This window comes from Scyliorhinus canicula, chromosome 20, assembly GCF_902713615.1.
Source record: "Scyliorhinus canicula chromosome 20, sScyCan1.1, whole genome shotgun sequence".
Classification (NCBI taxonomy): domain Eukaryota; kingdom Metazoa; phylum Chordata; class Chondrichthyes; order Carcharhiniformes; family Scyliorhinidae; genus Scyliorhinus; species Scyliorhinus canicula.
Genome location: NC_052165.1, coordinates 52,385,930 through 52,399,473, shown reverse-complemented (window position 1 = coordinate 52,399,473; position 13,544 = coordinate 52,385,930). Strand labels below are relative to the sequence as shown.

Sequence of the window (13,544 nt, the reverse complement as noted above, 5' to 3'; positions counted from 1 at the left end):
TTCCTTAGCCTAATCTGGTCCCTGATCTTCAAAGCGTTTCTTCTTAAAATGCCACATCGGCCTTTAAACTCTTCAGGTGCGTGAACACACATGACTGTTTGACTGGCCCATTCAACCCTCTCACATTCCAAGTGACCAGCTTGCTCGGAGGGCACCTAACGTCCCAACCCTGCCGATCAACCATAGCCCTTCTTGGGCCAGCACCCAGCCCCGCATCACGCAGCCCTCCAGGCTAGCCCTCGGATGCCCACCACCACCAACTCCTTCCTTATTGCACTTCGACAACCCCATCCCCGTCAGCAGCCTCCCCCCCCTAAACAATACAACACGCACATCCCCCTCTATTTCACTAACTACCTGCTCACCCCCCATTGCGCTCCCATGAACTAGCTTGCCCAGCCAGCCTGGCAGTCCCCGCCCACGGTGCCAAACTCACCCTTGATTTACCCCCCCCCACTTGCACATTTCCTTAATGCAAACAACTATAACAAGAAGAAAAAAGGTGCACTCCCCCTCCACGGTTCTTCAGCAGAGATAAAATATAACCCCTGAGAGAAAAGAGGTTCTCCCCTAACCATCGCGAAAAAGAAACAAAACAATAAGGCAGAGAGAACCAACATTTCCTCACGCCTCCTCCAAAGTTCAATGTCCTCCCTCTCCTGCCAGTTCACTGTCCCTCAAGAACTCCATTGCCTCCTCCGGTGTTCCAAAATAATACTTGCAGCCATTGTGGGTCACCCAGAGGCATGCTGGGTACAGCATCCCGAACTTCAGCCCCTTCTTAAAGAGGGCAGCCTCAACTCGATTGAATCCAGCTCTCCACTTGGCAAATTCCGCACCCAGGTCCTGGTATACCGGAAGCTCATTGCCCTCTCAGGTACATTTCCTTGTTTGCCTGGCCCACCACAAAATCTTGTCTTCATCCAAAAACCAGTATAGCCTCACTACCATTGTAGTTGATGGCTGATTCGCCTGCGGCTTCCTCATAAGCACCCTATGTGCCCGATCTATTTTCTGGGGCTGGTCAAAGACCCCCTCCCCCATTAACTGCCCTAGCATTTTGGCTACATAAGAGCCAGCATCTGCTCCCTCGATGGCCTCTGGTAATCCCAACTATTCTGAAATTTTGCCTTCGGGAGCACTTTCTCCTTGAGTCACTTCTGAGTCTCTCTCAACATCCCAATTTCGGCCACCAATCAGGTAAGCTGCTCCTCGTGCTCCCCCACCGCCTCCTCCACCTTCTGGATCACCTGGCTCTGGGACTCCAGCCTCAGCTCTACCTGGACGATCCCCGCTTTTAGCGGGTCCACCACCTTCGCCAGGTCCTCCTGAGCTTCTCTCCTCTGATGACTGAACTTTTCATTCAGAAAGACCACCAACTTCTCCGTCGACCATTGGGCTGATGGAGCCGTCCCCTTGCACTTTGCCATCTTTTCCTGTGTCTCACAAAGAGTTTCTTGCTCTTGTAGCTCCTTTCTTCTAAACCCACTTCTGGTCCATGAATCCATCCACTGACCTCACCAGTGGAGTATAACTTTCCTCCACCACCTCTGCACCCTTTTCCTCCAAAACATTCGCCCTGCAACCGGGGAAAAGGGCTAAAAACAAACACCTGGAGCGGGAGCTGCCAAATGTGCGACCACTCACTCCATGGCCACCAGCGGAAGTATAACCAATAATTCTTATGAAAATAACCAAAGTCTTTAGCCCTTGTCGGCCCAATAATTATAGTCACCAGGTTAGTAATTTTAAACACAATTACTATTTATTTGTAATAAGTAGAGTGAAATATGTCATAAACACAACTGGATGATGACAAGCTAATACCTACTACCCACTAAGACAGTAGGCTGAATCGTCCCTTATTTTTTCAAAGTGACAGGCTCTCGCCGTGTAGCTCTGCAGCTGCACAGACTGTTTTTCCTCCAGATCTTGAGCCTCTCTAAGTAAAGAAAACAAGTGGGCGGATTTTCTCAGGTGGTGTGGGCCTGATAGAGCTGGCATGGCCGGATCCACATTTTCCGTTCATTTACTTCAACATACCACAAGGCGCAGGCCATGCACGTAACTGAACCCGCAAACCGTGAGCCCACAGCCCACCTCCTGGCCACCTCCCACCCCAACCCGAGCAGATGCCCCCCCCCCGGACAGCGACACGGATCCCAGCTGTGTGTGGTAGCGTTGGACATAGTCCAAATGGTTAGCACCCCGGCTCAGACCACATGTGTCTCACGCTGTCGGGAACTTGACCCATCGGGGGTGGAGCATCGCGGGTGGGACGGAGATCAGGCGCCAATGGCCTTGCGACTGTGCGCGGCGCGTGTCACGATGACACTGGTTTGGAGGGGGCAGAGAATCACAAGCCAGCATCAAACCGGCGCTGGCCCCAATTCAGGCATTGGAATTGATTCCCCCCCCCCCCCTCCCCCCTCACACTTGCCTTAATATTCACATAGCAGGTGCAGGGGCCTCATCATACAGGAAGCCTGAACAGCAGACTTTGTCCCCATGGCTTGCGGGCTTCCAGGGGTGGGGTGGGTGGGTGGGAGAGGAAGTCTCTTTTGTTAGCACCCACCCTTGGGATTGGGAGGGGGATCTTGCTGAGATCCTTTGCCCTAGCTGCCAATCCTCCTCCTCCACAGCCCCCACCTTGCGGCCTCCCTGCATGTGGGCAGCCGCATGCTCACAGAAGATGCAGTTCCAACTCTCAAGAGCATGCCATCAGAGGCTCAACTTCATTGAAATGTTCAAGCTCCAACATCTACGAAGGTCACACTCTGAATTCTCTGGTCCCCCAGCTGTCTGTTTCTCAGCGACACACCTTTCGCTGGGGGCGGGATTCTCTCTTCCCACCGCTTGTCCATAGGATTTCCCATTGAAGCCACCCCACATTGCCAGAAAACCCACAGACAGGGGTGTGCTGCCAGCAGAAACAGAAAATAATAATATTTATTGTCACAAGTAGGTCTGCATTAACACGGCAATGAAGTTACTGTGAAAAGCCCCGAGTCGCCACACTCCGGCACCTGTTCGGGTACACTGAGGGAGAATTCAGAATGTCCAAATTACCTAACAGCATGTCTTACGGGACTTGTGGGAGGAATCCAGAGCACCCAGAGGAAACCCACGCAGACTCGGGGAGAACGTGCAGAATCCACACAGTGATCCAAGCCGGGACCCGAACCTGGGACCCTGGAGCTGTGAAGCAACAGTGCTACCCAATGTGCTACCGTGCTGCCCAACGGTCAGAGAATTCTGGCATGCATCTTCTCAGGGAGGTGGTAACCGGGGAGGTGGTAGCATAGTGGTATTGTCACTGGACTAGTATTCCAGCGATGCAGGGTAATGCTCATTACGCGGGGACCTGGGTTTGAATCTCACCACAGCAGATGGTGAAATTTGAAAGAAATAAAAGTCTGGGATTAAAAGTCTAATGATAACCATGAATCGATTGTTGTAAAAACCCATCTGGTTTTTACCTGCTCTTGCCCACATGTGACTCCAGACCCACAGCAATGTTGTTAATTCTTAAAATGCCCAACAGCCACTCAGTTCAAGGGCAATTCGGGACAGACAATAAATGCAGCCCACATCCCATTAATTAATGTTTAAAAAAGCTGTGCGATGTGCAGGAGCAGTAGTAATCGAACGTATTGTAGCCTTAAAGGTGACACTGGCACGCAAGGTTTCACTTTGGGCATTCCAGCGATTGCCCAGCAATCTGTGTGGTGTCTTTCAGTCAGATGCCTATTGCTGCATAAAGGAATCACAGGTGCAAAATACTGTTGTGGTGGGCAATATATTCTGTTCACAGCCAATCAGGCCAGTCAGGCTGATAGGACAGTTGGTGTCGGACCATTGTGGTATTCTCCCAGATGCATGGTATCACTCACTACACTCCTATGGCCATCAAGGCTCCCTTTGAGCAGCCAGGCATCTTTGTGAACAGGAAGGGATTCCACTCCCTCAACATTCAAGTTCATTGCAACTGTCAGGAACTGGCCAATAGACAGAGGACACATAGAACCTCTGCTATTGGACTACAGGGGCTACCATATCGAGTAGGCCTTTAGACTTTTGAAAATGAACAAGAACAAAGAATACAGCCCAGCAACAGGCCCATCGGCCCTCCAAGCCTGCGCCAATCATGTGTCCTATCTAGACCAACTGCCTGTATCCTTCAATACCCCGTCTGTTCATATGCCTATCCAGATAAGTCTTAAAGGTCATTTAGATGTGTCGTGATCTGGGTGGACTCTGCAGTACGCATCTTCAAGGGTCCTCTGCTTCATTGTCATCTGCCAGCATTGCATAACATCGCATGCCAGAGAGGATTGGGCCTGGAACCAGAGGAAGACACTAAGCAGGTTAGATCCTCAGAGGAGGAGAATGAACATGAGGCATCTCAGCAGGCACTGACCAATGAAGATGACACTGCAGGGCCCAGCTCACAGACCATTGAAATGTGACCTTCTGTTCAGCAGACATTTCCCAAGTGCCACTGAACCAAGAGTTCTCTCCCAGAGTTGCCTTGCTGATATTTCATAAGAAACCCTCAGCATCCTTGTATCAGTCATAATTATTTTCCAAGACCTTCTGTCAACACAGATGCCCAAGATGCTCTCAATTTTATCCATTATCAATTTATTTAATTCAAAATTTGATCACTGAAAAATGCATTAAAATATACAAGTTGTAATACATTGAATATCAAGAACTTTAATTCTCATTAAAACATTAAAAGCTTATGCTATTAGCAAATTATTATCATCCAGTAAAGTCCTGGCTGGTTTAAGCATTTGATAGCTAACCTCTGGGTGCGTGAGCCCTACTGGGGCTTGGCACATTCGCAGTCACCTGTATATATGTGCAGAGGCCGCCTCAGTCATCAGACCAGCATGCAGTCTTGGTATCACGATCAAAGGGGTCAGGTATTCCTGTACGACTTCCTGCTGTTGGAGAAGATCAAATATGGATTAAGGGGGCGGGATTCTCTGACCCCGGGCCGGGTTGGAGAATTGCCGGGAGGGGGACCGGTCACCGGAGAATTGGCGCCGCGCCTTCGGGGGCCGGTCGGTACACGGCCACCCCCCCGGCGATTTTCCGCACGCGATTGGCCGAGTGGCCGCCGAGATAGGCCGATTCCCGCTGGCGCCGTTCATATGTGGTCCTACCTGGTGGGACCTCGGTGATCTTCCTTCAGGGGGCGGCCTAGTGGGGGGGGGGAGATCCGACCCTGGGGGCGGCCTCCACCGTGGCCTGGCCCTTGATCGGGGCCTACCGAACAGTGGGCTGGCCTCTCCTGGTACGGACCTATGTTCCTCCGCATTGAGCTACTGTAGCTCTCCGCCATGTTGCGTCTGGGTGGCGTGGAAAAGGAAACTAGCGCGCATGCGTGAGTTTGCGCCGGCCGTAAACGCGCATCCGCGAATTTGCGCCGATCGTAGCACGCATGCGTAGACCCAAGGCGCCAATTTGACGCCGGTATCGGTATCTGGAGCTGCATGAGTCACTCCAGTGCCCTGCTGGTCCCCTGTAGACGGGCCCCTTGGGGGGCTGCTTATGCCATTGTAAAACACAACAGCATTTACGACGGTGTCAATGCTTAGCCTCAAGAACAGAGAATCCCACCCAGGGGCTCTGCAGAAGGGTTTGAGAAAAGGTGGAGAATGTTTGTGACCATGTTTGAGGAGTTGTTCGTCGGGGGCGGTGGGGGGAGAGAAATTTCTACAGACAATATAGTTAATTGCTGGGAAGTAAGTTTCCGGAGCATTTATGTGTTGTAACCTGTTTTGATACATGTTGGTAATAAAATACATTTAAAAAAAGGGGGGGGGGCAGGTATTTGTTTTCAGCTATCAATGCAGCCTAAGAGGAGCCCCATTTGCCTTTCAGCTACCTTTCTCTGCCGATTTCCTGAAGTGGTTCAATTTCTGATAATGGGGAAATCGATAGCCTGCCCAAGTCATCCATCCATTGTTCCATGGACCTAGTTAACAAGGTCATGCCATGTAGTTCTGTGCGCACCCACTGCAGCAACTCGGTGATATGTTCCATATGTCTTTCCATGAAGATCGCCACATCCTCAGTGGAGGATGCCATGTGGTCGCTTGACAGATATATAAGGCACTCATAAGTATGGATAAACTTTTTTGCACTTGGAACTGCATTGCTGCTGGAATCTCCAATAGATACTCACACTTTTGACACTGCTGCTGTAACATCTGCTGCTTTGCTGATACCCGAAGCTCACCATCTGCATGGAGCTGAGCATTGCAGAGGCTGTCCTCACCCCTGTAAGGAGAAGAGGCCACAGCTTTTACTGCCTCCATTACTTCTGACTAAGTGTGCAGTATTCACCAGATTACACCACTTGTTCTATGGACACAACAAAGCCTACCAATGTGAGTGTATCTGCACTGGTGAAAGGAGCATTGGAATAAAGTGGCAGTGCCTTGAGATGCGCTGTACCTTCTGAGCTTTCCAGGGTTGTAGCAGCTTCTTTCCTCACCTGCTGCAGTACCTGTAGGAAAGACATAGGGCGGGAATCTCCGACCCCCAACTGGGTTGGAGAATTGCCGGGCGACAGCGTGCATCCCGCCCCGCCACTTCAACGCCAGCTGCTGAATTCTCCGGCACAGGTTTTCGGGCGGGGGCGGGAATCGCGCGCGCTGGTTGGGGGCCGTTTGCAGCGGCTCCCCGGCAATTCTCCGGGCCCCGATGGGCTGAACGGCTGCCCGTTTTCAGCCAGTCCCGCCAGTGTGAAATAGACATGGTACATCCCGGCGGGACCTGGCTTGGAGGGCGGTTAGTGGGGTCATCGGTGGGGGATCCGGCCCCGGGGGCCTGTGCCGTGGGGGCACTCTTTCCCTCCTACACCTAGAGCATAACAAGACACTTGCCACTTGTCAGCCCAAGCCTGGATATTGTCCAGCTCTTGCTGCATTTGAACATGGACTACATCAATATCTGAGAAGTTGTGAATGGTACTGAATATTGTGCAGTCATCAGCGAACATTCCCACTTCTGACCTTGTATGGAAGGAGGGTCATTGATGAAGCAGCTGAAGATGGTTCTCAATGTTCACAACAGTATCTGGTGTTGCCCCATGCATTTGTTTATTACCTGGCCTCACAGTTTTTATATTCATGCTGGATTTATAGTTTGCAACTCGAAATGCCATTCACCTTTTTAAGGAACTGTATTTCTCATCAAAAGAAATGACCAAATTTAAGGTTGCAAAGCACCACATGCAGAGCCCATGACAAGTCTTCCACCTATGAACAGCACGGTGGCGCAGTGGTTAGCACTGCTGCCTTACGGTGCTGAGGATCCAGGTTCGATTCTGGCCTCGGGCCACTGTCCGTGTGGAGTTTGCGCATCTCCCCATGCGTGGGTCTCACCCCCACAACCTAAAAAGATGTGCAGAGTAGGTGGATTGGCCAATCTAAATTGCCCCTTAATTGGAAAAAAAAAGAATTGGGTACTCTAAATTAAAAGAAAAGTCGTCCACCTATCCTGTTGACACTAAAATTGTATTTTACGCTTTAACCTAGTCTAAAGGACTAATCGAAAAAGTAAACTCAAAGAAGCCATGAGGGTTTCTTATTTATATAATCAAAATGCAAAATAATTGCAATCAAGTCGAGTTTTTCTGCTCCTGTAGTAAGCATTTATCTATGGTGGTTTTCAGTGTTAAGTCCTTTTGCAGCATTAATGATTCTTTTTAGATTTCCGTTGGCAAGACCAAAGATTAATTGATCTCTGATGATTGAGTCTGTTAAATCAGTATAGTTGCAGCCTTGTGCTAGCAAGCGCAGATCTGTTATAAAGTGGGAGATAGTCTCCCCCTTTTTTTGGAATCTGTTACGCAGGGTGAAACGTTCCATGATTTCATTGGATTGTGATTTACAGTGGTCATCAAATTTTGCCACTATCACTTGATACTTAGTTTTATCTTCAGTATCAGCATACGTAAAAGAGTTATAGATGTATTGCGCCTGCTGGCCTGCCGTTCAGAGTAAAAGTCCAATTTTCCTGTCATCGGTGGCTGCATTTAAGTCCAGAGCTGACATGTATAGCTGAAACTGCTATTTAAACATTTTCCAGTTGCTATTTAAATTACCTGGAGTTCTCAGCATCCCTGGAAGTAGAGTTTGATCCATTGCTTCAGAAGGTCGTCTGGAGTCAAGAGGCTGCGAAGTCTTCCACAGTCGGGCGGCCGGCCTGTTGCTTTTGCTGGTTGCGTTGGTTCTTTCTGTTCAAAGAAGCCACTCCTGTACCATGTTATGTTTCTTAAATGAATGCTAGAAGTCGTTGAGCAGTTGAAGGATGGTTTATTGTGCTCCACAATAAATGACTTTGTTAGTTTTTTACTTACAGAATAGCACTTGTAAAGATACTGCTTTTCTATGCTCTGCAACTAGGCCTGACCACACTCGCAGCCCTGAGCTCAACTTCCGTCCCTGTCCTGCTCCACCGTCTCTCCAGCCAAAGTGAGCGAGGGCGGGCCTTATATGTCCCCGTGCTGCCCCCTGGTGGTACTTCCATTTCCCATCAGCCCCTTCTGTACATACTCAGGCGAGGATCACTACAGCAAGGATCATTTTTTAAATATTCATTGGATGTGGACGTCTCTGGCAGGGCTAGCATTTATTGTCCATCCCTAATTGCCCTTGAACTGAATTACCTACCAGGTCACAGTCAACCACATTGCTGTGGATGTGAAGTTACATGTAGACAAGACTAAGTAAAGATGGCGGATGGGTATTTACAACAATCAGCAATAGTTTCACGGTCATCTATGGACTTGTAATTCAAAATTTTTTTTAAATTAAAATTTCACCATCTGTCATGGTGGGATTTGCACCTACGTCCTCAGAACAATGCCCTAGGTCTCTTAATTACAAGTTTGGTAGTTATCCCACTACCTCATCACCTCCCTTGACTATGTCCATCTATATTGTTTAGTTGTTGAAGCAATGGGTTAATAGGGTTATATTGCCCTGTCCATCTATTCTTTCATAAAGAAAACAAGTTATGCAAAAGTGAGTGCTCCATTACTTTACTAATTTCAACTAAATTTGGCCACATTAACCAACAATACATCCATTGGTTTCCAATAGTAAAATAAGATGAGATCACAGAAAAATACAATTGAACAGATTTTTTAAGTGTTTGAATTCTATTACTTCTTTTTAAATCAGTACAAATTAATATATTTTAATGTCAGAAATGATTAGCTTATATTGTTCAGTAAATTTTGTTCTGAATATTAAAAATAGAACAAAGTAAGGATGAGACAGGTGCTAAAGTAAAATTCAAGTGTTTTCAACATTTAGTGCAATGATTTCTGGTGAAAGATTGCTCCATAAAATATAATAGTATGTGTAAATATTTCCCCCAATACTTTCATAATGCACTGCATAGTTTTGAACTTTACAATGTATGAACCAAAAAAAAATCAAAAAGTGGATCTTTAGTAACCTCTTCACACCAAAACGTTGAGAATTTATGCAGGAGATTGCCACCCAATTTAAAGACTGGATAGAATTTTACGGGCTCCCACTGGTCAATTTTCAGGTCCGTAAAATTAACTGGGTAGCCTTCCCACTGCCTTAACCCTATTAGCCTATTCCTTCAGCAACTAAACGTATTAATTATCTGAATTGCAATTACCATTGCAGTTTGAAAAATAGTTCATTGTGTGAAATACATTTGAACTGCTTCTGTCAGATAAAGCACTGTACAAATAGTATAATAAGTATAAATGCAGTTACCCACAATAAACAGTATCCTGTTAAACGAAAAGATACAATTTGCATTAAATTGTATTATGTTCTTTTTCCACCTTTATATGAGATGCGGATATTAAATTTCAGTGGGTGTCTAAAAGCACCATATTGTCCATTTTGTTCTCTTAGCTTTTGATCCGTTAACCTTTTCTCTCTATGAACCTTCCTTCGTCTTTTCAGATGCAAGATTCCATGGGCTATGAGCTCCCTTGGGTCTATTTCGTGAGTCTGGTCATCTTTGGATCCTTCTTCGTTTTAAATCTGGTTCTTGGCGTATTGAGCGGGTAAGCTGCCAGTTTGTTATCTTCACTTTTCACCATCCTTCCCCTCCAACTATCTGTTTCCTCACTACACCGTACCCAGGCAAGGTGCCATCCAGTTTCTCCTCAGGGGGTGTTTGCTAGAGCTTTTGCGGAGTGTTTAAACTAATGTGGCAGGGGGATGGGAATCAATACAGGAAGTTGGAAGGTAGTAAAACAGGGACAGAAGCAAAAGGAAGTAAGGGGGAAAGTGTAAGGCAGAGAAGCCAGAGTCAAAAATCAAAAAGGGCAATAGTACAAGGTACAGTGATTGAGGGGAGCTCAGTGAATAGGCCCAGTAATACTAAAAGGAATAAAACGGGAAGTAAAACATCAATGGTAAGCGACACAGCAGGTTGTTACATGAAGATATGGGTTCAACGACAAGGAAAATTAGGAGAAAAGTTAAGAGGAAATATAACTTAGGAGAGGTTACTGATCGAGGTGTTAAGATTCAAAATAGAGGTAAAAAAGCCAACATAGTGTACTTTACCTGAATGCTTGTAGTATTCAGAATAAGGTAAATGAGCTGATGGCGCAAATCATCGTGAATGACTATGATTTAGTGGCCATTACCGAAACATGGTTAAAGGATGGTCACGACTGGGAGTTAAATATCCGAGGGTATCAAACTATTCGGAAGGACAGAGTGGATGGTAAGGAAGGTGGTGTAGCTCTGTTATTTAAGGATGACATCCGGGCAATAGTAAGGGATGACAATGGTGCTATGGAGGATAAGGTTGAATCCATTTGAGGGGAAATCAGGAATAGTAAGGCGAAAAAGTCACTGATAGGAGTAGCCTATAGGCTACCAAATAGTAACATTATGGTGGGGCAGGCAATAAACAAAGAAATAACGGCTGCATGTAGAAATGGTATAGCAGTTATCATGAGGGATTTTAACCTACATGTCGATTGGTTTAACCAGGTCGGTCAAGGCAGCCTTGAGGAGGAGTTTATAGAATGTATCTGCGATAATTTCCTAGAACAGTATGTAATGGAACCTACGAGGGAACAAGCGGTCCTAGATCTTGTCCTGTGCAATGAGACAGGATTGAGTCATGATCTCATAGTCGGGATCACCTCGGAAGGAGCGATAACAATATGGTGGAATTTAAAATACAGATGGAGGGTGAGAAGGTAAAATCAAATACTCGTGTTTTGTGCTTAAACAAAGGAGATTACAATGGGATGAGAGAAGAACTAGCTAAGGTAGACTGGGAGCAAAGACTTTATGGTGGAACAGTTGAGAAACAGTGGAGAACCTTCCAAGCAATTTTTCATAGTGCTCAGCAAAGGTTTATACCAACGAAAAGGAAGGACGGTAGAAAGAGGGAAAATCGATCGTGGATATCTAAGGAAATAAGGGAGAGTATCAAATTGAAGGAAAAAGCATATAAAGTGCAAAGATTAGTGGGAGACTAGAGGACTGGGAAATCTTTAGGGGGCAACAGAAAGCTACTAAAAAAGCTATAAAGAAGAGTAAGATAGATTATGAGAATAAACTTGATCAGAATATAAAAACAGATGGTAAAAGTTACTACAAATATATAAAACAAAAAAGAGTGACTAAGGCAAATATTGGTCCTTTAGAGGATGAGAAGGGAGTTTTAATAATGGGAGAGGAGGAAATGGCTGAGGAACAGGTTTTTTGGTCAGTCTTCACAGTGGAAGACACAAATAACATGCCAGTGACTGATAGAAATGAGGCTATGACAGGTGAGCACCTTGAGAGGATTGTTATCACTAAGGAGGTCGTGATGGGCAAGCTAATGGGGCTAAAGGTAGACAAGTCTCCTGGCCTTAATGGAATGCATCCCAGAGTGCTAAAAGAGATGGCTAGGGAAATTGCAAATGTACTAGTGATAATTTACCAAAATTCACTAGACTCTGGGGTGGTCTCGGCGGATTGGAAATTAGCAAATGTGACACCACTGTTTAAAAAAGGAGGTAGGCAGAGTGCGGGTAATTATAGGCCAGTGAGGTAGTAGGGAAGATGCTGGAATCTATCATCAAGGAAGAAATAGCGAGGCATCTGGATGGAAATTGTCCCATTGGGCAGATGCAGCATGGGTTCATAAAGGGCAGGTCGTGCCTAACTAATTTAGTGAAATTTTGTGAGGACATTGCCAGTGCGGTAGATAACGGAGAACCAATGGATGTGGTATATTTGGATTTCCAGAAAGCCTTTGACAAGGTGCCACACAAAAGGTTGCGGCAAAAGATAAAGATGCATGGCATTAAGGGTAAAGTAGAGGATTGGTTAATTAATAGAAAGCAAAGAGTGGGGATGAATGGGTGTTTCTCTGGTTGGCAATCAGTAGCTAGTGATGTCCCTCAGGGGTCAGTGTTGGGCCCACAATTGTTCACAATTTACATAGATGATTTGGAGTTGGGGACCAAGGGCAATGTATCCAAGTTTGCAGACGACACTAAGATGAGTGGTGAAGCAAAAGGTGCAGAGGATACTGGAAGTCTGCAGAGGGATTTGGATAGGTTAAGTGAATGGGCTAGGGTCTGGCAGATGGAATACAATGTTGACAAATGTGAGGTTATCCATTTTGGTAGGAATAACAGCAAACGGGATTATTATTTAAATGACAAAATATTAAAACACGCTGCTGTGCAGAGAGACCTGGGTGTGCTAGTGCATGAGTTGCAAAAAGTTGGTTTAGAGGTGCAACAGGTGATTAAGAAGGCAAATGGAATTTTGTCCTTCATTGCTAGAGGGATGGAGTTTAAGACTAGGGAGGTTATGCTGCAATTGTATAAGGTGTTAGTGAGGCCACAACTGGAGTATTGTGTTCAGTTTTGGGCTCCTTACTTGAGAAAGGACGTACTGGCACTGGAGGGTGTGCAGAGGAGATTCACTAGGTGCATCCCAGAGCTGAAGGGGTTGGATTACGAGGAGAGGTTGAGTAGACTGGGACTGTACTCGTTGGAATTTAGAAGGATGAGGGGGGATCTTATAGAAACATATAAAATTATGAATGGAATAGACAGGATAGATACGGGCAGGTTGTTTCCACTGGCGGGTGAAAGCATAACTAGGGGGCATGGCCTCAAAATAAGAGGTGGAGGTGGATTTAGGACTGAGTTTTGGAGGAACTTCTTCACCCAAACGGTTGTGAATCTATGGAATTTCTTACCCAGTGAAGCAGTAGAGGCTCCTTCATGAAATGTTTTCAAGATAAAGATAGATAGTTTTTTGAAGAATAAAGGGATTAAGGATTATGGTGTTTGGGCCGGAAAGTGGAGTTAAGTCCACAAAAGATCAGCCATGATCTCATTGAATGGCAGAGCAGATCTTAGTTCTTATGTCATCAGCTAGCAGAAATAAGTAATAGTTATACAAGTTTAGGTTTTGGATGGGATGTAGCTTTGGGTTTGAAGTTTCCAAGGTGGTTCATGTGCTGGTGATATGCTTACAATCAATGCAGCCTTGCTGAGC

At 46.2% G+C, this 13,544-nt stretch overlaps 1 protein-coding gene across 4 annotated transcripts in view; it reads left to right on the top strand.

Moving 5' to 3' along the window:
- cacna1c (calcium channel, voltage-dependent, L type, alpha 1C subunit) overlaps positions 1–13,544 on the top strand; it is a 1,225,933-nt gene that overhangs the window by 420,717 nt on the left and 791,672 nt on the right. For all 4 annotated transcript variants that reach the window (XM_038780480.1, XM_038780479.1, XM_038780478.1 and 1 more), the window contains exon 8: positions 9,975–10,078. In XM_038780480.1, coding sequence (XP_038636408.1) covers positions 9,975–10,078 — 104 coding nt within the window. The remainder of the gene's footprint in view (positions 1–9,974; positions 10,079–13,544) is intronic.